General features: G+C 40.5%; 1 protein-coding gene across 9 annotated transcripts in view; it reads right to left on the reverse strand.

The window, feature by feature from the left end:
* Positions 1–25,430, reverse strand: part of HIPK1 (homeodomain interacting protein kinase 1) — a 117,084-nt gene that overhangs the window by 32,901 nt on the left and 58,753 nt on the right. For 5 of the 9 annotated variants that reach the window (XM_040337457.1, XM_040337456.1, XM_040337451.1 and 2 more), the window contains exons 5-9: positions 22,048–22,134; positions 11,564–11,748; positions 11,113–11,305; positions 8,799–9,021; positions 6,007–6,131 (exon numbers count right to left, since the gene is read on the reverse strand). In XM_040337457.1, coding sequence (XP_040193391.1) covers positions 6,007–6,131; positions 8,799–9,021; positions 11,113–11,305; positions 11,564–11,748; positions 22,048–22,134 — 813 coding nt within the window. The remainder of the gene's footprint in view (positions 1–6,006; positions 6,132–8,798; positions 9,022–11,112; positions 11,306–11,563; positions 11,749–22,047; positions 22,135–25,430) is intronic. The other 4 variants (XM_040337459.1, XM_040337458.1, XM_040337455.1 and 1 more) reach the window with 1 other exon arrangement.

A 25,430-nucleotide genomic window follows, 5' to 3' on the forward strand; every position in this document is an offset into this window, starting at 1 on the left:
AAATAAACATTCTTACATTAGCTATATGCCTCCAGCATACTGCTAACATCTGCAGTATGCCTTTTTTTTTTTTGGTACTTATCGTTATACGAGCCGTTGTTATCCGGCTCCGAGCGGGGGATTACTTCCGGGTAGAGGCGTTCCTAAGCAAAGAGGAGTTGATTGACGGGCTGCTAAAGCGCGTCATGCCTTCTGAAAATACCCAAAGTCACACTCGGGTGTTTACGGCACCTGCGCAGTCAGCTCTACATGGCAGGCGCAGGCGCCGTAAACGCCCGAGTGTGACACTGTATTTTCAGAAGGGGTGACGTGCCTTAGCAGCCGTCAATCAACTTCTTTTCGATTAGAAACGCCCATTCAACGCAGGATTCCCCGCTCGGAGCCGGTAAACAAGGGCTCATATAACGATAATTAAAAAAAACAAAAAAACAAACAGCATACTGCAGATGTTAGCAGTATGCTGGAGCTAATGTGAAAAAGTGGATTTTTGGGTGAACCTCCGCTTTAAATATAAACTTCACAGTAAACAAACCTCCCTAAAATTATATTTTACAGGATTATGCTTACTACAGTAAAGGTGCTTTTAAGGCCTCATGCACACTGGACATTGTAACAGCTGCCGTTTTTTGGCTTCAGGTTTTTTTCTACATTTAAACTCCAGCAGGTTATCCGCACACATAAGCTGTTAATCGTTTTTGGCTGTAAAGAACCCCACAACCAGTGGGTTCTGAGAGGTGTTTTTCAGCTGTAAAAAACGCTGGTCAAGAGTGTAACATTTTTGAGCCCATGGGGGTGGGGGGAGCTCAAGACACCCTAAAAACCCCATTGCAAAAAAAACATTAAATAACTCACTGCAAAGCTATTGCCATTTTTAGAACAGTATAATAACCTCCAGTATGCATGAGGCCTAAAAACAGAGCTCACCAACAGTAAATATGACAACTGAAAATAGTCAGAACCACCCCTCCAGACTTTTAGGTGCTGTAGATGTTACAAGGGGTGAAAAGTTTGGCAACTAGGATCTGACCTGGTGTAAACATTGCCAAATCTAAAAAGACAAACAGGCAATCCTACCTAGCAACAGTAAACAAAAAATGGGTACATATTTTTAAATGTAAAAATTGGATTTAGTCTTTTAGTCATTTGGCTAGCCATGATGCTTTTTAAATTGTGTATACAGAAAAACTTTAATATATGTTCTTACTTTCTGAATTACAGGTTACTGGCAACTTACATTACAGCAAAAATAAGAGTTGAGCACAAAAAAAAAAAAGTTACTTAAAATAAGCACGAGCTACGTCAATAGGCTGGAATGAAAGGGCACTTTTTTTCATAAATCCCTTCCACCTGCAGTTACTGTACTCCAGTATAAATGCCTATTAGCATCCTGTGTGGCTGATTCATAGCACTGCATTCAGTTTCCAGGAGTTAGCTCTGAGGTCATGTTTCCATTATAAACTCGACCACTTATTCAAGGCATTTTCCTCTTCCAACAAAAGCTGCCCGATGTATTTTTAGATAAATTACTTTGAAATCAATGTTTGTGCGCAAGCCATGATCAGTTTTCAGATGAGCACAATTAACTTGAGGAGAGTGGATTCTTAGCAGTGAAAAAGCTCACTTTCTGATTTGCCAACAAAGCTGGATTCCAAAATGGCTTTTCAAAATGCATATGTTTTTATTTAGCAATGTAAATCATTGGTGTGCACAAACTGCATCCCTGGTGGCAGAATTTAGAGCACCGATCCTTTACCAAGACCAAATCATAACTACATTTCTCCCTCTGAGTATTTTGTGAGAAATCGTACCTAGGAGGGACAGATTGGATACTACTGGTGACAACTTCTTTTAAAACCAAGGAACAGACTCTCAAGCATGAGGCAAGAATGGTAAAGCCTCCTTTAGAGAAAAATTCTTTAGCAGTTATTCTGGTAACCCAAAACACTACAAAATGAGAATAGAACTGAAAAACTATTTTATGATGGCAAACTTACAAACTAGAATTCATTTGTGACCCAACATTTCTGATAACATAACCAGGCAAAGATATTAATCTAGATCAGCCTTTTTCATCCAGGGTGCCTTCTGGTTTAGTCAGATGCATTGACAAAATGCCTAAAAATTGCCCCCCTATTGCCCAAAAGTCTTCACGCCATAGGGTTGATCAAGCCTGCCTCTTGTGCGACCAAGGTCCAAGCCAAAAGGTTTTATTGCGCAGCATTACAACTTTGGTCACCATGCAGGCCAGCCACTTGCATCCTGACAACCAAATGACAAATCAGTTTATACGGACCACAAAGGGTGCATGCATCCTTATTTGCCCCTCCCAGCAAACACAGGTCACAACAGACTAAGGGGAAAACAAACAAAACACACTGGAATACTGGTCAGTGCCAGTGTGTAAAAAATTAGGGTAGCTTTGCAAGAATAAATCACCTATAATGTTGGGTGCCCTATTGGTGTATACACCATTGCCTTACACAAAGCATACTTTACATGTTAGAAGAATGGGGTGCCTCGAGATTGTACAGGATTTTAAAGGGTTTTAAAGGGTGCCTTGACTGAAAAAGGTGGAGCAATGCTGATCTAGACATAGTGTCGCAATTTGACAAGGGGCAGACATAACATACAAAATAAAAGCAGTGGAGGTGCTGTCTATATTCAGACAATTATATGGGTTAATTCATGGAATCTAGCCATGTGCTGTGGACACGCCCGAGTTTCCTTCCTCTGGAAATATTACAGAGACCCATGCAGCTGTTGGTGGCAACATACTCTGTCATTAACCACACAAAAAAAAAAAACTGTACAGGTAGAAACCCTGTGCAGTGCATATAATCCAAATATCTTAAAGTATCGTATATTTTTTAAATTCTTTTCCATTTTTGCTGTCTGTACTACCCTTAATTTCTTGCATTGGCAACCAAAAGGGAAATTAGAGGAAATGTGCCCAAAATGTGGAGGCTTCCATCTTACAAGTTGTCAACAAGCATTTGTACCCATTGCAAGATTTCCCCTCACCTCTTGCAATGAGCCTAAAATGTAAAAGGTTCATCTTTACATATATTATAGAACTAAGGCATTCTACTAGTGCAGAAAATAAAAACAGGAACGTTACTTGTTGCAATGAGCAAGTGAGTTTTTCCTTTTATACAATTTGGTTAATGAGACCCTTCGCATATAAATGACCAACTTAAAATAAAAATGTCACTATCACAATTTCTGCTAGCTTGCACACTGATGTTAAAGACTTGATGTCAGAACTTCCCATAAACTTTAATACATTAACATAGAACAATCTTTCTTCATTTTTCACTTCCCATCTGGCCCTCTAAACAAAGAAGACAATTAAGCTGAACTGTTCCACTAGACAATTCAGTGATGAAGAATTCACCAACTGGCATCTAATGAGAAACCTCCTCTCCGAAAACATTGTCAAACGTGCAACTTAAGCTTTGATTACAATCTTTTTTACCATGAATTTGTATGACCCGTCAGTGCAGAAGTGTCAGGTTGAGATCCAAGCTGTAAGCCCATCCCATCTCCTGCTCAATGCCGATAGAAGACAATCAAAAAAATTGTCTTAAAGGCTGGATGTCAAACTAGACTTCATGTCAGGATGACATGAAAAGAAAACTAAAGGTTTTATTAACTGACATTTTAACCCTCCTTTAGCAGCCTAGACAGGGTGTTCATTATCAAGCACCAAGCTTAGACAGGAGACATGTCAACCCTCTGTAGGGCCCTTACAGCACAACACTAGACTGACATTTGTTAGAACAGAGTAATGACAAATACAATAAAATAACTGCACACACTGCAGGCTTTGCGAGGTAAAGCTACACCATCTTCACAAATTAAGTGGAGATCCTTGAAAATATCCAATTCAAAATGGTTCTCTTTAGAAATAAGTGCTCATTGCTACATTTGCATTTCTGAAAATACAGGGCAAAAGCAGGCACGCCCAGCCAACTTCCAGTGAGGACATCAGAAAACAAAAATAGATGCCAGGAATTCTGAATGACTCATGCTGATCAAAAATCCTGGCAGCTTACAAAATTCATTATAAAAAAGGAAAAATGTCAGTACATTTAAAATACAAGTTCCGATAAATGTCTGATGGCTCAAAGATCTACAAAACACATATTAGACTCCCTAAAGACTAGAAACCACATCTGTATATACACACAAGTCTATTGCAAGGAAAGCAAGTCCTTCAGGGCTTGTTCACACTAGTTTCCATACTGGATGAACAAAGGTCAATGCTTTTTTTTTTTTTTTTTTTTTTTTTTTGCCACGTAAACATGAAATGCTGTATAGAAATACAATTATGTACGTTAAGTGGGATTTTATGTTGCCAGCATGGGCAAAGCACATGTTCACTTTAAGCATAAATGAATGGAAGCATAAGGCAGTCAATATTGTGAGCATCAGATTTTACACAATATTCACCTAGCATTATATGAGCCAATGCTTGTCAATTCATGTCATGAATTAGAAGCGATACTACCTAAATACAGTTAAGTTTACATACACTGAAAGAATTTATGATTTCTTGGGCATTTTTCAGAGAATATAACTTTTTTCACTCAAGGTTACCATTTGGCTGAAACAAACCGTTTACTATTTAAATCATAATCACAACAGAAACTACCCAAATGACCCCGATCAAAAAAGTTTACATACCCTGGTGATTTTGGCCTGATAACATGCACACAATTTGACACAAAGGGGTTGGAATGCTTATTAAATGTAACCATCAGATACATAGATAGGTAGATAGATAATAAAAGGTCAATGAGTTCCTGACTCCTGACAGACCCTTGCATCTTTCATCCAGTGCTGCACCGTTTCTGGATTCTGAGCAATGGCAAAAGCAAAATTGTCAAAGGATCTGCAGGAAAGGGTAGTTAAACTGTACAACAGGAAAAGGAATATAAGAAGATATCCAAGGATTTGAGAATGCCAGTGTTCAATCTCTAATCAAGTGGAAAATTAGTGGGTTCTGTTAAACCATACCACAGTCAAGTAGACAAAACTAAAATTTCAGCCACAACTGCCAGGAAAATAGTTTAGGATGCAAAGAAAAACCCACAAAAAACTTCAGGTGAAATACAGGACTCTGTAAACATGTGGCGTGGCGGTTTCAAGATGCACAATGAGGCACTTGAAGATGGGCTGCACGGTCGCCAGAAGAAAGCCATTACTATGCAAATGCCACAAAGTATTCCACTTACAATACACCAAACAGCACAGAGACAAGCCTCAAACCTTCTGGCACAAAGTCATTTGGAGTGATGAGACCAAAAATTAGCTTTTTGTCCACAATCATAAACATATTTGGAGAGGATCACTGATGTTTTGGGGATGTGTGAGCTACAAAGGCACAGGCAATTTGGTCAAAATTGTTGGCAAGATGACTGCAGTATGTTGTCCAAAAATACTGGTGGAGCATTTGCATTCAGCCATTCATCAGCCAGGACATTCCAACATGACAATGATGTAAACACAAGGCCAAGACGACCTGTCACTTGGCTACAGCAAAATAAAGTGAAAACTCTGGAGTGGCCATCTCCGTCTCCTGACCTCAATATCATTGAGCCACTCAAAACGTGCAGTTCATGCAGAATTTACAGAAACTGGAGGCTTTTTGCCAAAAGGAATAGGCAGCTTTACAATCTAAGATAAAGCGCATTATCCATAAATGTCACAAAAAAAAGACTTCAAGCTGTCATTGATGTTACATGGTATTAAAGAACTGGGGTATGTAAACTTTTGATCAGGGTAATTTGTTGCCATTATGATTTAAAAGGAGTAAACAGTTGATTGATAATAAATAGCTTCAGCCAAACACTAATCATGAGTGAAAGAAAAGTTTTCCATTCATATTCTCTGAAAAATGGCCAATAAATCATAAACTCTGCCAGGGTATGTAAACTTATGAGCACAACTGTATAGCGGTAATGAAACATTTAAATCAAGCCATTCACACAGATGTTGAATTACCTGTGTCAGGACTCCTGACTGGATCTGGAGAGGTTGAGCAGCAGGAGCTTGTGGCACAATAGGGACGCTACTGTCCATGCGAACAGGAAAGCCGGAATGCTTGGCAGTTGCTTGAAGGCCAGCAGCTTAAAGATAATACACCTAATATTTTAAACAACATGACTTGAAAACTATATGAAGTTGCACAAGTTAGTAGGAAGAACCTAGGCTTCACATTGATAAAAAGGTTTGTTACAACTTCTCATCTGGAATAAGAAAACAGCCTCACAAATAACAAAACATGGAAGTATGTATGCAATTATGTTTGCCTGTGTATGCTCTTAAGGCAGATATTGTCCTATTGGGAATTCCCTGAAACCACAACCAGACACGTCCCTTGTAGGTTAAGAAAAAAAAGCTGGCCATACACTGGTAGATTTCTTGTGAATCTTTGCATAAAAAATATCCAATCGGTACATTTGATGCCAGACATTTGTTTTAAAGGAGACAAGAAAATTAACCCAAGAATATAAATTAATAAAAAATTGGTATGCTAAACCAGAAGGCAGCAGTAAACAGTGCATACACACAAATACAAAAACAGAAAAAAGAAAAAAACTGCGCCAACTCAATATAGCCAGCTGTGATGCTGGAACAAGGTGAATAAATTGATCAAGGTGAAACAGTCCTAAAAAATTTCCCAGTGATAATGAAGCAATAAATGGTATTCAGCTGGAAACTGACAACACCGCAGTGCAGGTGAAACCACCACCACATAGACAGCCTCTTACCTGATCGATAAGAGGGAATAGCCTTAAGCAGATTTAACCGCACAGTGATAGCACCGGGTCCAGGGGATTCCAGATCCAATCCTCCACAGGAAATAAACAGCTGCCAGGGGAATCCAGATCCAATCCTCCACAGGAAAAAAACAGCTGCCCCTTCACTCGGAAGTTCCGTGGGTCACCAGAACAGAAACAAAATGAGCGTGGTAGCGTCACTGAGCGCTCATTTTGAATGAGGAAGGGCCCATCCGTTGCCGGCCGGCACCAATTTTAAACGTATTTATGATTCTGCTTAATTGTAAGTACAATCTTTTTTACCAAAATAAAAACTCCTAAACGGTTTCACGCTATGGCCCGTTTTCTGTTCTGGTGACCCACGGAACTTCCGAGTGAAGGGGCAGCTGTTTTTTTCCTGTGGAGGATTAAATCTGGATTCCCCTGGCAGCTGTTTATTTCCTGGGGAGGATTGGATCTGGATTCCCCTGGACCCGGTGCTATCACTGTGCGGTTAAATCTGCCGCTGTCACATGAGATAAAAGTATCGGTATCGGCGAGTACTTGAAAAAAAAAAGTATCGGTATGTCAGTTTTTTTTTTCTTTACCAATTTGTTTAATTTTTTTTATATTTACAATGCTTTTTTTTTTTTGGGGGGGGGGTGGTGTGTGGACCGTGTCGGTGTGTTTTTTCTTTTTTTTATTATTTTCTACAAATTTTTTTTCTTTTTTTTTAGCCCTGTTGGGGGACTTTGGTGAGATATCAGGGGTCTTAACAGACCTCTGACATCTCCCCTTTGAGACAGAGAAAGGGACTAGGGACACATGTTCCCCAGTCCCTTTCTCAGCATCAGCTGCGCTGAAAATGAATGGAGTGAAGACAGCCGCTTCTCTTCATTCATAAACTGAAACATTTGTAATCACAGTTTACAATGTTTCAGTTATGTGAATAGACAGAGTGAGTAATCACTGACTGTCCATTCGGAGCAGCATGGAGAGCTACCCCGCTCTACATCCTGACAGTTCCAGGGGGTGGAGGAGGAGCACGGAGGGAGAGAGAAACACAGAGGGGGGGGACACAGAGGGATACATGGAGGGAGAGAGAAACATGGCGGGGGACATAGAGTGAGGGCGACTGCAGCAAAACGGAGGGGGGCTGGAGGACAGGGGACAGTCAGCAGTGATAGTGTGTGGGGGAGTTGCATGCACCAATCACTACTGATTTTAAAGCAGCTGAAAGCTGGGGGGGGGGGGGGGAGAAGCAGAGAAATTACTTTTAAATCTATACAGCAGTGATCGATGCTTGTAATAAATTATATATATATATATATATATATATATATATATATATATATATATATATATATATATATATATATATATATATATATATATATATATATATATACATATACATATATACACACACACACACACACACACACACACACACACACACACACATATACACACACACACACTTTCAAAAAAGTTAAACACAAAACCCTACTGGGTATTGATCCCAGCTGCACAGTGCTGCAACAAGTATTATAGTGTGAATATGACCTATGTAGCTTCCATTAACCGAATTATAAAATCCGCTTTTAATGCCTATGACGGCCAATTTGTGTAGAAAAGATGTAAACACCTATTTTCAGGCTGTCCGGTCATGTTATTCCCTGTGTAAGCCAGCGGTGTATGCAGGGAAGAGGAAGGAGCACCAACAACAGATGGGACATAGGAATCTATAATTTGATGTCACCACTCCAGGCTTTACCAGTTATTGACGAGCACGCTCTCCTCTGCCCTGCAGCCACTGCTGGCTCACAGGGGATCATGAAACCAGACTGAAGCTAGCTGAAAATAGGCAAGTCTGCGAGTCTGGGGGGGGGGGGAGCAAATTACCCCGGGCGCTGACATCCCACGTTACGCCACTGGTGTGAGCGCAGATACAACCGGCCCTTTGAGGGCAACCAAACTGGTGATGCGCCCCCCGATGAATTTGAGCTCGACACCCCTGACTTAAGACATTACCTTGAAATGCTGGAGGACAAACAATAAACGTCTGCTGGAATGGATCTGGCTGGGTGCAGAGCTGAGTTGCTCCATGCTGTAGAGGAACACCTTGCTGTGTGACACCAGTCATCGGAGCTGCAGATGGTGGGTAAAGTGCTGACTGATAGTTCAGTAGGGAGACATCGGAATTTGCCAGTGAAAGCGTTGCTGCAGCAGATGAACTTGAAGCCAGAACACTAGCCTAAAAGAGGTGAAAAGAATAAACAAGCTAATTTTTTTTAAGCACAACTGACATTGCTTTTTAAATAAAATTCTGAATGAGAAAATTTCACTTCACAAAACCAACATTGTAAAAATGCTACAAAACTTCAGAACTGAAAGTCTAACTCCGGAATTATTGATTTTTGTTATATGGCGCTTATGCCCAAACATAAATCCATTGTTTATAACATTTTGTAATAACCATGAGAGAAAAAGTAGAAAAAAAAAAAATCACACAGCAGCTGCCTTTTAAGCTTTAAGAGTCTAAGCAGATGCCTGAAAGAGGCTTTGTCTGGCAGTGCCCTTAATTCCTCCTCTGTCACTGGACTACAGGTCCCATGATTCCCTCATCCCGATTCTGGTCGTTGAGTAGAAGGCAGAGTTACAGACCTCGGACCAGTGCTTGGAAAAGGAAAATATACAAAGCAAAATTCCACACTGCTTCATGTTAGCCGTCAGTATGGGAGCCCTTGCTTGCCAGCATTACTACCAGACTGTGCACTGACCCTGTTTAAGGCTGGGGAGCAGAGAAAGACCCACGTGTTTGGAACTTGCTCTGCTCCCCAGCCTTAAACCAAGTCACTTGGCAACAGACCACCACTGAAGGAGGACTGCCGATGCTGGCAAACATTTATTCCTTCCAATATTCTAGCTGCAAAAGGTTTGTTCTAGATAGTTTTTTTTCTTTTGATAGTATTTTTAGTGCTATGGTGAACAAGGAGTTGCCAGACTAATGATATACGTGTCAATGTAGCTTTTAACAGTGGTTATTTTTTGGTCACATCAACCTCCTTTAAACTACAGTAAAGCCTTGTAAACATGGCAAGATTGTTGGCCAACTGAGTGCCTGATTTTTGTCAATAGGGCGTGTGCCAGGATCTTGTCTTGCATACCAACGGTACAAATTTGTCGTGCCACAAATACAAACCTAGTGACTTATTACGAGGAATTTCAGCTCGAGCGCCACCCTTTGGGCCCCTTCTGCCAACTTTGTGTTCGGTGAGCACTGTCCACCAAAAATTTACTAGCCTATCATCCAACATTTGTTGGCTGAAAGTTGGACAGCTGTCAAGAGGAGCGTACCAACAGTAAGATTTTAGGACAACAGTCTGTCAACAGACAACCCCCTGCCAATCGAATCGCACGTACAAAGCTTTAGTCTCGCGTGCTATAGTTAATTTCCTTTGAGTGATGACTACAGAAAAAAGGAGCTCGGCACAGGTACCAAAAAAGCCAGAGGAGAAATGGGCAGATGGCCCGATAATTTTGGCCCTGTAATAATCCTGCCCATAATGCTCTTTTCACAGACCTATTTACATCAGCTCAAAAACAAGAACCACATGGGGGTGGGGATGGGACCAGTCACTGTGCAGATAGTGAGAAGGCAAAAGTACCTGGTGCTAGGGACAGGAAATAAGATGACAGTGCATGGAAACCAGGACTTTGAAAGTGCATGTCACCATGTCTCAGTGTTTTTCAGAAGGCACAGAGAAAATGGGCACGTTTATGCCAATACACAGGTTGGATTTGAAGTTTGCCCCAAATTGGCTTTTAACACCGTTCTAAGCAAATTTTTTATTAGTCTACATACCAACTGACCGACCAGTTGGTTACACAATATAGAATTATTACAGAATATGTAAACCCCATTTCATATTCCCAATATGTGCCTGCTGTACCACGTAGTGCTATGGAAAAGTACCTTGTTCTCTTTGTAAAGCTTCCTTGTGTTCCTGCCAGTCCCTCTGTTCTATTCAAAAAACCAACCACATTAAGCAGAACACAGCCTTGTCAGTTCTTTAGATGTGCTGGGAACGCCTGCTCTCCTTCAATTGATCAGACTTGCCCTGACACACCTACCCTGCACAGCCATTCATTAGGATGATCAGTAAACTGTTACTTCTCCTCCCCAGCTCTTATGCAGCCGAGAGAGTAGGGGACAGAGGATAATCGATCACTCGGGAGGAGGTATTTATGTTTTTCATCTTTACACAAATTTGATAAGCAGCACTGGCCTTTATAACACCTGAATGTTTCAGGGGTATACAGAGCACACACTTGCATCACGTACCTGGTTGTGCACAGTGTTCAGCTGATTGTTGAAGCTCATCGTCAGATTTGTGCTTGTATTGGGAGCAACGTGAGTTGTAAAAGGACTCTTAATCTGGTTAACTGCATCATACATGTTGTTCCTTCGCTTGCAGATCTCCATGTTTTGGAAACATGACTTCACACTATAGGGAAAGTCAACCAGCATTAATATGCTGTTTAAAAAAAAAAATATATGAATAAAAAAAACAGAGTCTAAAAACATTCAAGTGTACCACATGAAAAGCTATAGTATCTAGGCTGTGTTGAAGACAGCATTATATAAAAAAAACACAAAGCTATGCACTACTGTATCTGTAATGGGGAATGCTACCAGAAAAAAATCAGTCTAAAAAACAAACAAAAATGCATTATTACATAGGATTCATAAAGGGAAAACAGTTTACACAGCACTTTACAACAACTATACTTACTGATTACTATGAGGGAAATCCAACAGGTGAGTCATAGTAACAAAGGGATGGTTCAAGGTTTTCATTGGAGTTATCCTCTTATCTGCATCAATGGTCAACATTTTCTTCAACAAATCTATATATTCTCTTCTGTCTGCCTTCTCAGCCAACATATCTGTGCCCTCTAGGTCAGTAGACATATTCACCTAAGAATTACAAAAGCAACAGAAACATAATATATCAGACTTCCACTAAAACCAGACATAATTTCCTAATCCTTTAAATGACATATACATTAATACAGTTGAAAGGTAGACTCGCCCAATAGTGAAGAAAAAATGTAGTACATACAAATAAAAAAATTTGAATCCCATTGAGGGACATGAAAAATTTAGCTTTTTTTAGAGATTAGTTATACTGCTGACTTCAGGAAGTTTGGACACCGTAAAACAAAAAATACATTATCCAGACACTAACCCTAAAATGATCATACTTCTGTGAGAAAGCAGTACATAAGACCAATAAAATTGAGGGATGGGACATGTGTCCCTCAATAGACTTAAAATTTACGCCAAAGTACATAAATCTTATATTTAGAATTTATCAATGGACACAAATTTAGAAATACTTAGACATATGGGATATTCAAAAGCAGTCCAAACTGAGAGGTGGGCAATTGCCAAAGACCCAACTGATGTGGAACACTTACTATAAGTAAAAGCTGCAAAAAAGATGGTCAACCAACCTGCCTGCAACATTCTCGGGCATGTAAACCAAATTGCACATGCGCAGCTCAGCTTACAGCTTTCAAAATATAAAAAAATATTGGGCCAACTTTACTGTTGTCTTATTTTAATTTAAAAAGGTGTATTTTTCCCCAAAATATGCGCAAATACGATGTGACAGAAAGTATTGCAACAACCGCCATTTTGTTCTCTAGGGTGTTAGAATAAAAAATATATAAAATGTTTGGGGGTTCCAATTAGAGGGAAGGCGATGGCAGTGAAAACCGTGAAAAACACAGAACTGCTGTTTCTAATTGTAATGTAATTTTACCTGAAATGCCAACGGCCACCACAAGATGGTGCCAGATCACAGAAGGAAGCCGAGGCCTGCAGAAGGAAGCCGAGGCCTGCAGAAGGCCGCAAAGCCGCGGCCTCAATTACCGGTGGGCACGGGCCTGCCGCGATCGCGCCCCACGCCAGCCATTAAGGCCTTGGCTTTGCGACCTTCCGCAGCCCTAAGCTTCCCCAGGCGCCAGGTCACAATTTCTTGTCGCAATTGCGATCGGGCGCACGGATTTTGTCGAGGCCTGCATTAGGCATACAATTCCAATAATCAGTAAAAAAATAGCCATGTAAAAGGCATATTTCCCAGCTAACTAGTACTCCACATAAAAAACAGTAGAAAGAGGCTCCATCTCGCAGGCATTTGCTTCCATGAAGGCCTCTGGATCTGCATTATCCCACTTATGAACACTGCTTTCAGATAAGTGTCCTGCTTACTGACCTTCCTAGAAGTACAGCACTTAAGACTGATGCACCCTTAAAGAAAATAGATTTACTCATGTGCAGGACTTGCGCTAGTGAGGATCATTCAGTGAAGGTATCTGGAAGCAATACTTGTGTAGGAAACCAAGGACAAGGATGTCACACCCAAAGAAAGTCCAACATTAAAAAAGAGTCAGCCACTAAGTTGTAGATGTCATTTTTAACAGGAGGCAACATATTTACTTAAGATTAAGGTCCACTGGAGAGTCAGATTAGGAGTTAGTGGATATAGTCGGTCCTTGGGTGACTTGCCCAAAACTTCAGATTCTTAAACTAAAAAGTTAAACGGTACATGGAAAAGGTCCGCAACGCAGAAGACTGAGTGAACAATCCTAAAAGTTTAGAGTGGAAACTACAGAAGAGCCCGAGTTCCAAACTACAAATAGACATACCAGAAAGGACCCAGCAGAATAAAAAACTGAAAAATTAGAAACAGTGTTAAGGGCAGAACCAAACACAAATAAACAGGTAAGTGCAGCGCATTAAATTCAAATGATGCAATAAAAGTGAAAAAATCCAGCAAAGAAAACCTGGGCCAAAAAGTCAATAAAAATCAAAATTCAACGTGACTGAAAGTCCAAGAAAATGTGCGACGAACAAATTCCAGAGTCCGTTGAAAATTCACCAGTGGCGTAAATTTAAAAAACAATAAGTGATCCCTCCACGACTATAGGATTGGCCACTCTCACCTTAAGGCATGGACTCCTGTGTTACCAGGTAGTCATGCAAGCAGAAATGCAGATACACCCAAAGGTAAGTTGTCTCCTCAGTAATCCACAGCAGGATAATGAACCATATATGGAAGAAAGAAAAATCGAAGTGCTCTCCGTTTCAAAATTGCTAAAATGTATTGGATAAGCATAAAACTACTCTCAAAAGATCCGAACGATCAGTAGCATAAAACAGACAGTTTATTTCACGAAAAGGATGGCAGCGGGCGACGTCTGTGTGCTCCTCCCCCGTACGCGTTAAGTTTCCACAAACTTCCTCAGCGGGGTGGCGCTAAAACGTTGTCTGCCTACCTATAAATGAACGGTCGTCGTCATGGTTCTCACCCCTGTAGGGCTCCATGTTGATTTTGATCTGAATTGTTTAATTTCTGATAAATAAAATTATGCCTTTAGTGTTTTTGTATATTAAGGGGTTATATTAATTTTGTCCTATAAAATATATTTAATTTTTTTATAATTTTTAAATAATTTTAGGTGTATATCATTTTTAGACTATTTTTTAATGTTTCCAAAGGACGGTATCGAGCGATTGCTATTCAACTTTATATAAAATGTATTTATTTTAGAAGAATAGGTGTTCATAACATTTTTGACCACATGATGGCGATAGCCTGATTGTATTGTATCATTACAATAATCTTAGCAATATTGTGGTCGTGATCACTTTGTATTTTTATGCAGAGATTGATTTTTTAACCATTAAACGATTGATCGTCCCGTATTTTACCAACATAGTAGCAACGTTTTTCCGCTTATTTGCATGCAACGCTTGGGGTTAGGCGGACACGTTCATTTTGATGGTTTCCGTGACGACCGTTCATTTATAGGTAGGCTGAGGAAGTTCGTAAAAACGTAACGCGTACTGGGGAGGAGTACACAGACGTCGCCCGCTGCTGCCCTTTCGTGAAACAAACCTGTCGTTTGTTTTATGCTACTGATCGTTCGGATCTTTGAGAGTAGTTTTATGCTTATCCAATACATTTTAGCAATTTTGAAACAGAGCACTTAGATTTTTCTTTCTTCCATATATGGTTCATTATCCTGCTGTGGATTACTGAGGGACCGGATGAGACTACTTGCCATCGGGTGTATCTGCATTTCTGCTTGCATGACTACCTGGTAACACAGGAGTCCATGCCTTAATGTGAGAGTGGCCAATCCTATAGTCGTGGAGGGATCACTTATTGTTTTTTGAATATACGTCACTGGTGAATTTTCAACGGACTTTGGAATTTGTTCGTCACACATTTTCTTGGACTTGCACTCACGTTGAATTTTGATTTTTATTGACTTTTTGGCCCAGGTTTTCTTTGCTGGGTTTTTTCACTTTTATTACATCATTTGAATTTAATGCGCTGCATAACCTGTTTATTATGTATTTTTCTGGATCTTGTGATTTTCTTTAAAAGGATTGTAAAGGTTTGTTTTTTATTTTCTATATAGGTTCCTTTAAGCTAGTGCATTGCTGGTTCACTTATTTTTTTCCTTCGATTTCTCTTCTAAATGTTTTTTTTTCTGTGTCTGAATTTCTCACTTCCTGTTTCTCCTCAGTAAGCTTTCCACCATCATCCGCGCGTTTCGTCATAAAATGACGTCATCTGACGTCCCCAGATGACGTCATTTTATGACGAAACGCGCGTCGGGAAGGTAGCGTGCTGACGCAGGACGTGTTGAGTGGACGGGCGTTTGTTCCGAGCCGGCCGGCTTCTCTTTGTTTTATTCCTATTGTGACATTGTAAGTGCAATTTTTATCTATTAAACGTATAGCTTAAAAATGAACTTCACTATGTGGGCTCCATTACTCCCTTTATGTACCTATTGAACACGGAGGATACTTAGGACTACCATTACAGCCCAGGAGTTTAAAGGCCCAGGCTAGGGTTTTAGCCACCCGCTGATGATCATACATGTTCTGGTAAGCCTCCTACTTATAGGGTGGTGGTGGTTCTCTAAGTCACTTATACCTCATGTGTGTGCTGGCTAAACATACTTCACCATTGAGTGTTTTCTTTCTGTGATACGGTTCAAAAATCCTGTTTTCGCTGGAGGCTTCAAGTATCATCTACCACCTCCCCCTTCGAGGATCACCTAAAGGCCCTGGCTGGGGTTTGCAGCCGCAAGCATACATCGCTTGCCATGTGGTAAGCCTCCAATTTTTACTGGTTCGTGGTGGTGGTTTTCATATTTGATCCTCAACATCTGTTCACTCTCACATGAACCATATTATTGTGGACACATTGGGACTGAGTTTTTCCTTTTTGTAGTCTCCCATCGATTTGGGTTTACTGGCTTTATCAATTATTTTACCTTAATCTCATTGTTTAGATTTTTTAAGTTTTTAGCGCAACATCTCCTCCTTTTTTTCTATGTTGTTGTGTTTGTATGACACTCCGTTGTTGCAGCTTTGTTAGCAATTTATTGTTTTTTAGCGCGGTAAAATTCCTTTTTTTGTTCCAAAGAAAAAAAAACATTTAGAAGGGAATATGAAGGAAAAGGTAAGTGAACCAACAAAGCACTAGCTTAAAAGGAACCCATTTAGAAAATGAACCTTTATAACCCCTTTAAGTGTTCAGCTTGCATTTATTTGGAATGGGGATCCATTTCTTCATTTATTTATTCGGACACATTTTTGCGCTGATTGCAGCTTTCGCTATGAGAACCAAACACACACCTACTCTTAAAGGGCAAGTAAATAATGTTCAAAAGCAGAACCCAACTCCACACTGATGCCGCATACACACGATCATTTTTCAGCATGAAAAAAAATGTTTTTCAAAAATTACATTTAACCACTTAAGACCCGGACCAAAATGCAGGTAAAGGACCAGGCCCCTTTTTGCGATTCGGCACTGCGTCGCTTTAACTGACAATTGCGCGGTCGTGCGACGTGGCTCCCAAACAAAATTGGCGTCCTTTTTTTCCCACAAATAGAGCTTTCTTTTGGTGGTATTTAATCACCTCTGCGGTTTTAATTTTTTGTGCTATAAAGAAAAATAGAGCGACAATTTTGAAAATGCAATATTTTTTACTTGTTATAATATCCCCCAAAAATATATAAAAAAAAACTCAGTTTAGGATGATACGTATTCTACCTATTTTTGTTTAAATAAAAAAAATTGCAATAAGCGTTTATCGATTGGTTTGCGCAAAATTTATAGCGTTTACAAAATAGGGGATAGTTTTATTGCATTTTTGTTAATTTTTTTTTTTTACTACCAATGGCGGCAATCAGCGATTTTTTTCGTGACTGCGACATTATGGCAGACAGACAATTTTGACACATTTTTGGGACAATTGTCATTTTCACAGCAAAAAATGCATTGTTTACTGTGAAAATTACAATTGCAGTTTGGGAGTTAACCACAAGGGGGCGCTGAAGGGGTTAAGTGTGACCTCATCGGTTTCTAACTGTAGGGGGGTGTGGCTGTAGGTCTGACGTCATCGAGTGTGTCCCTATATTAGGGAACACACGATCGCTGACGGCGCCACAGTGAAGAACGGGGAAGCAGTGTTTACACACAGCTCTCCCCGTTCTTCAGCTCCGGGACTGATCACGGGACTCCAGCAGCGATAGGGTCTGCGAGTCCCGCGGGCGCGAAGCTTCGGAGCGGGTCGCAGGCCCGCGACCCACAGCTGGGCATTTAACAATCAGGTACGTGCCATTCTGCCGACGTATATCGGCGTTAGGCGGTCCTTAAGTGGTTAAAATGATCGTGTGTGGGCTTCACATCATTTTTCAGGTTCTGAAAAACGACAAATAAAAAATTCGAACATGCTGCATTTTTTAACGCCGTTTTAAACAATGTCATTTTTCAGGTTGTAAAAAATTATTGTGTGTGCGCTAAGACGTAAAAAACCCGCGCATGCTCAGAAGCAAGTTATGAGACCGGAGCGCTCATTCTGGTAAAACTACCGTTCATAATGGAGTAAGCACATTCATCACGCTGTAATGATCGTCTTACCAACACGGAATCAGTTAAAGCAGCCCAAAGGCGAATGGAACTTCCCCTTTATAGTGCCGTTGTACGTGTTGTACGTCACCGCGCTTTGCTAGAGCATTATTTAAAAACGATGGTGTGTAGGCAACATCGTTTTAATGATGAAGTTGGGAAAACTTTGTTTTTTCGACATGCTGAAAAATGATCGTGTGTACGCGGCATAAGGCTAGGTTCACACGTCTGCTGTGAATTTCCCACTGCAAATTTTTAAAGCAGCTATTCAGCTCATATTTGGATGAGATTCAAATGTGATTTTTCTGGGAGTCAGCAGGCACTGGCATCTTTAACCACTTCCCATCCGGCCTTTAGCAGGTTGATGGCCAGGTGGTAATTCTGTTATCTTGACTATGCGTCATATGGTGTCCAGCAGGAGTGCATGCCAATGCGTGACTGTGTGACTGCAGGGCCATGCTGGTGCGGTGTCAGTCTGACACTGCATCTCTGATTGTGGTAAGAAGCCTCTGACAGAGGCTTACCACATGAGCTGTGATCAATCACAGCTCATCTCTTGAACCAGGAAGTTGCGGTAAACAGCATTTCTCAGTTCACGTCGACAGGGAGAGCCAATGGGCGGCTCGCCCTGTGGGGCAGAGTCTGTACTGAATATAATAGTCACAACCCCCATCAAATGTGCCTGCCACAGCCACCCATCGGTGTCTACCAATTCTACATATCAGTAGTGCCTGTCAAATTTTAGGACAAAAGATTTATTTCTAAAATTTTAGTTTAGCGAAGGATAAAAACCCCAGAGGTAATCAAATACCACTAAAAGAAAGCTCTATTTGTGGGAAGAAAATTATAAAAATAGTTTAGGTACAGTGGTTGCATGACCGCACAATTGTCATTCAAATTGCAACAGCACTGAAAGCTGAAAAGTGTCCTGGGCAGGAAAGGGCAAAAGTGCCTGGTATTGAAGTGGTTAATAGCTGGTTAAGGAGCTGAACAGAAAACTGGCTGCCACATCCTTAATAGATTAGTCAGTAGGATCCCCTGTTGACAGCTGAATGTAATAAAAAATAAAAATAAAAAAGCTTCAAAGAAATACTGCATGCTCAATTAGGGTCTGGTATGAATTTCATTGGGAGAGCCACGCAATTTATTTTTTTGGCATGGGGGTTTCACCTCAAAATCCATACTAGACCAGATTCGCGTTCAAAACTGATGAGTTGTACATCCAATAGAAGACAATGAGCCTGGAATGTGCATCTGACCACCACAACAGTGCTCAGAAAAACACAGGACTCTTTATTCACACTGCACTGCATATATGTGTACCAGCTCCATAGAAAGCAGGTTCGGTTCACGTCACCAGGAACGGATGTATCCAAAATGCATATATGTGAATGTAACAGGAAAGGGTATACCCCCCTAGATGAGACTTTGTAAGCCAAAGTCCCAGTATACCCTTTCCTGTTATGTCACCCAGGGATGTGGCCGATATAACAGTTTCTGGTTTGATGAGTACCTCTCCTTATAACCATATATGTGAATGGTGCCTTACTGAAATCCCTCACAGGATGGGGGGCAAGCCTGGGTAAAACAATTTTTTTTTAAATATAATAACTAATAAAAAAAAAATTGAGATTGTTGGGGTTTAAATGGAACCACCTTTATTTCGGGAATTAAAGTGGAACTGAACCCACCAATTTAACAGTTTCTTATTATACAGGATTCTGTGTAAATTATACAGTTTCTTAAAACAGGTCTATTTAAGGCAAGCCTTGAATCATAAAAGTTACAATTACTAGTGTGCCTAGTCAGCTCTCAATTGAACTGAGAAAACATCAAATGGCTAGTGCCAGAGCTGATCACATTTACATCACAATGCCAACTGTACATTAAACAGAGGCTAAGCTGGCAGCTTACTTATTTGTTAAAGGATAAGAGGGTTTAGTTCTACTTTATGTTCCGCTGTATGCATATCAGGCAAAGGCCAAAGTGCCCTACGCATCTAAACCGATATTACTCCCATGCAAAACGCAAGTTTAGAAACTTGCTAAAGACCATTGCTCCTGACCTGCAGGGCTCCCATATAAATTTGATCTGGGAGTCATGCTTATAACTATCAGCTTTGCAATGCCTCACGGGACTTTTAGTTCTGCAACAGCTGGAGGGCCGTAAGTTTGACACCTGTGATCTAAAAGCTCTAGGACCATGAGAATTTGTCCTTGAGATAAGTCTAAAAAGATTTGATCCACCATGACATGGATTACATTTTTTTTGGGCAAAGATTTGAATGACTTGTTTCGCATAATGAGTATGCTGTATTGAAGAGGTCTGGAGTGAAACTGGGCACAAGAAATTCCCACGAAAGAGGCCATCAAGCCCAAACTATGCTTATGCGAAACTGAACCGAGTAGTGTTTCAACCTGTGGGTCGTGTGGAACCTTTTCATGGGGATATAAAATTCTGGCTTAAGCTAGGTCCAAGATTAGATTCAGGTACTTGAGATAATTTGAGGGCTGTAGAGCAGTAGAGCAGACTCTAGAAAGTGGATTATGCAACCAATGGTTTAAAGAAACAGAATCAATCTCTACACTGGTAACCAGAGCTGTAGCAGAGTCGTCTTTCAGTAGGTGGTCATCCAAGTAATATGCAACATGAATTCCCTGGGTTCATAGAGAAGTCAGAAGTGGGGAAAGCAGTTGTGAACACTCAGGGGTACAGAGGAGAGCCTCAATGTTAGAGCTACAAAACCAAGTGTTGTCCTCCCACAGCAAAGTGAAGAATTTATAATAGGGCTATAGGAATGTGCACACTGGCAACTTGTATGTCGATGGATGCCAGAAATTGCCCTGGTCTTAAAAAGCAATGAGAGATCTTGATTATATCCAGAATTTTGGTGTACAAAAGAAATTTGTTTAGAGATTATGTTTAGTATTAGGCGGATGCCCCCATTTAGTTTTGGTAGTGCGAACAGAAATCTTGACACTGTTCTTCAAAAGGAACTGGTAAAACCACTCCTAGTGACTAAAGTTGGTACAAGGCAATCCTTGAATCTGCCTTCCTTTGATCCGAAGCTGGCAGATTATAAAGCAAAACGTGAGAGGCCGAGATAGAAACTATTTTGGTTTGCCTTTAGCCACTTGACTGCTACAGCACGGCCAGCTAGGTTCTACGAGGACGTCATATGATGGCCTCCCATGAGATTAAGCCTGCTGCGGGGCAGCGTGCTCTGATCACTGTCCGAAAGACACTGCTGATCACAGATTGAGGTAAAGAGCCAATCCGTGGCTCTTAAAAACATGATCAGCTGTGTCCAATCACATACTGGTTTGCAAGACTTTAACCATTAAAGTTATTCCCACCCCCTTCAAAAAAAAATTTTAACAAAAAAATACCCCAGTGGTGATCAAATACCACCAAAAGAGCTCCATTTGTACCCGAACAAAAAAAAAGTGTTTTATTTTTTTTTAAACAGTGTTACATGACCGTGCAATTGTCAAAGAGCGACAGCGCGGAGAATTGTCGGTCAGGAAAGGGGTTAAAAAAAAAAAAAGAAGGTAAGTGGTAAAAGTGACAGATCGGACACAGATTTAAGAAGTTTTGGATTGAGACTGGTGCAAATGTCAAACAAATGTTCCCACCGCTTCCAAGACTGAGGGGTCCCTTGGTTGCGAGGATGAATTTTGGGCAGGCTTGGACTTGGGACTGCAAGACAAAGGGAGGTGTTGAGATTTAATTTGGAAGTAGGGGGTGTGATCTCCCTCTGGGATTGCCAACAGCTATCATAGTTGACCTAACACTGACGTAAAACAAGTACAATTAGTGTTCCAAGACCAAATTGTTCTATGCTTGTTTTAGACAATTTATGCTGCCAATTCCATTTACATTTTGAATTAAAGTGTGAAAGGGGCCTTAATGTGAAGTATGCAAGTGTAATTTCAACAATGGCTGTGTACAAGTTGCTCAGTTGGACAGCTCCATTAGTAATGCATACTATTACACAGTTCATTCTTGTTCAGTGGATACGTTCACTAAATTTGAGATAATTTAACAAGAGCCCCAGTATCCCCCCCCCCCCCAATAGAAAGGAGGTTTGGAAAAGCATTAAAGCACTTCCTGTACCAGAGACACAACAGTTATGAATACAAACATTCCCAGCTTTTCACCTGTGTGAGCCTTAGTATAAAAGCTCACATGAAAACTCACAGAGCTGACGGTAAAAAATGTTGAGCTGTACTTTAAATTCTAAAGTCTAAAACTGTTTCTTATGCTTAACCTACCTGAGCCATGTCGTCCAAGCAATTAAAGATATACTTCCGAGCTTCCTTCGATTTGATTCCAGTTTCTATTTCATGTTCCTCTGGGGTCTAGTTACAGATGGTGAGGGGAAAAAAAAAAAAAAAGTAATGTGTTTCACACATTTAATATGAACATTTTAAAATATCAAAATAAGATTTCACCAACTCCAAACCATGAAGTTTACCATGACATGTCACAGGTTTGGCTTCACCTTGTGGAAGACTGCGCAAACCAGAAGTCTCAAACTGGCGGCCATCCATCTGTTGCAGAACTACAAGTCCCATCATGCCTCTGCCTGTGGGAGTCATGCTTGTAACCGTCAGCCTTGCAATGCCTCATGGGGCATGTAGTTCTGCAACAGATGGAGAACCGCCAGTTTGAAAGCCCTGGAGTAAATGCTAAAATGTAAATGTGAAGAGGCACCCTGGCAACACCTCTGGAGCAACTTCTAGTGCAAACTGCTCCCTAAAACATATTTCCACTGTTTGATCTAATCGCATGGTATTTGGTCAAATATCCATTCAGTTGACACAATGTGACCAAAGACAAAGGGCCTGATCCTCAAAAGATACGCCGTCGTATCCCTGTATCTATGGAACTGATCCACAGAATCAGTTTCTCATAGATAGGCAGAAGATCCGACATGTGTAAGGGACTTGCACTGTCGGATCTTAGGATGCAGTACCGCAGCCGCCGCTGGGGGCATTTCTCGTCGAAATGCCGCTTCGGGTATGCAAATTAGCACTTCCGGAAATCCACGAAGCTTTTACGATTCGTTTTTTCTCCGTAAGTATTAGTTTGCTGTTGCAAAATTAGGGCTGCTTTTACAAGGCCTAAACTGTTTACACCTTGTAAAAGTAGACCTTCTACCCCGCGTCGCTGTCATTTTTTTGAAGCCAAGTTATGGGCGTTCCAGTGGAGGAGTTACAGCCAGATCAGACTAGCCACCTCTCCAAGCTGAATAATCTGTCAGATATTAATAATCAGCCAGCTCCGCTTGTTCATTCATAATAGCAAAGCAACAATCAAAGCTTTAGCTGTGTGTGAAGTATCTGTCAATGCCATGAAGCAAAACCAGCTGCAGATACATTACACATAGCCACAGCTCTGAGTGATCTTTCACTATGAACAAGTAGCACTTGACAGATCACTCAGAACCGAGGCTGTGGGCGTCATCAGAAGCTGCTTTTGCACAGCCGATGTATCATACAAAAGCACAGCTCTCACTTTTCAGCATGCAACAATGTTGGGAGCAGTGAAAACTGAAAAATCCCACCTATCCAACCATGCTGCCTAGAAACTGAGGAACAGATTTGAGCAGGACCAAGGACTATATGCACTTGGTGCTTTAGGGAGGTCAACATTTTTAATGATAGTAAGGGCTCTTTCACACGTCCGTTCGTCCGTTTTTTGGACGTCCGTTAACGGACCACAATGCTTCCCTATGGGTTAACGTCCGTTAGCGGATGAGCATCCGCTAACGTCCGTTAGCATCCGTCTGCGTTAAGTTCCGTTTTTTTGGACGGAAGAAAACCCTATTTTTCTTCCGTCAGAAAAACGGAACGGACGAAAAACGGACGTTAGCGGATGATCCGTTTACCATCCGATCCGCTAACATCCGTTTTTCATCAAAATATGTAAAAAGCCCCCCCCCAAAAAAAAAAAAAAAAGGATGGAAAAAAAGGATGGAAAAAAAGGATGGAAAAAACTGACGGAAAAAACTGACGGAAAAAACTGACGGAAAAAACTGACGGAAAAAACTGACGGAAAAAACTGACGGAAAAAACTGACGGAAAAAACTGACGGAAAAAACTGACGGAAAAAACTGACGGAAAAAACTGACGGAAAAAACTGACGGAAAAAACTGACGGAAAAAACCGACGGAAAAAACCGACGGAAAAAACGGATCAACTGATGAAAAAAAACTGATCTAAAAAACTGAGCTGACGTGTGAAAGAGCCCCAATTCTTTAAAAAGGCACCTTCCCTTGTAAAGAGAATAGTATGTAGCATTTTTCATACGCTGGTATAAAAAAAAAAGGCATGCAATAAAAAAAATAAAAAAAGATGGAAAAAAATCAAATCCTTTTCTACATATGTGTTCTGGATCACTCAAACCAAAAGAATCCAGAGAATAACCAAGAGCCAGCCAAGCAGCATTTTCTAAGCCAGGGATGGCAATCTCAATTATGACAGATCCCATTGATGCATCAATATAGTTAGATTATTCTCATTTGAATATAGACATAATTTTTTTTATAAACTGTCCCTTTAGTTCCAAAGTATTGTTATCTATGTCAATGTTTCATTTAGGCTTCAAACTGTGCTTCACCTATTAACCACTTAAGACCCGGACCAAAATGCAGGTAAAAGGACTAGGCCCCTTTTTGCGATTCCGCACTGCGTTGCTGACAATTGCGCGGTCATGCGATGTGGCTCACAAACAAAATTGGCGTTTTTTTTTCCCCACAAATAGAGCTTTCTTTTGGTGGTATTTGATCACCTCTGCGGTTTTTATTTTTTGCGCTATAAACAAAAATAGAGCGACAATTTTGAAAAAAAAAAAAAAGCAATATTTTTTACTTTTTGCTATAATAAATATCCCCCAAAAATATATAAAAAAAAAAAAAATTCCCCTCAGTTTAGGCCGATACGAATACTTCTACCAATTTTTGTATATATATATATATATATATATATATATATATATATATATATATATATATATATATATATATATATATATATATATATATATATATATATATATATATAGCAATAAGCGTTTATGAATTGTTTGCGCAAAATTTATAGCGTTTACAAAACAGGGGAATGTTTTATTGCATTTTTATATTTTTTTTATTTTTTTTTTTTACTACTAATGGCGGCGATGAGCGATTTTTTTCATGACTGCAACATTATGGCGGACACATCGGACAATTTTGACACATTTTTGGGACCATTGTCATTTTCACAGCAAAAAAATGCTTTAAAAATGCATTGTTTACTGTGAAAATGACAATTGCAGTTTGTGAGTTAACCACTAGGGGCGCTGAAGGGGTTAAGTGTGACCTCATATGTGTTTCTAACTGTAAGGGGGCGGGGCTGGACGTGTGACGCCATTGATCGCCTTTCCCTATATCAGGGAACAGACGACCAATGACAGCGCCACTATGAAGAACGGGGAAGGTGTGTTTATACACACACACACACCTCTCCCCGTTCTTCAGGTCCAGGGGTCCCACGGTCACGGAGCGTCGGACCGGTCCACGGCTGGGCATTTAACAATCACATACAAGTACATGATTGTGCCCAGCCGTGCCATTCTGCCGACGTATATCAGCATTAGGCGGTCCTTAAGTGGT

The sequence above is a fragment of the Rana temporaria genome, chromosome 2 (assembly GCF_905171775.1).
Source record: "Rana temporaria chromosome 2, aRanTem1.1, whole genome shotgun sequence".
In the NCBI taxonomy this organism is placed as follows: Eukaryota; Metazoa; Chordata; class Amphibia; order Anura; family Ranidae; genus Rana; species Rana temporaria.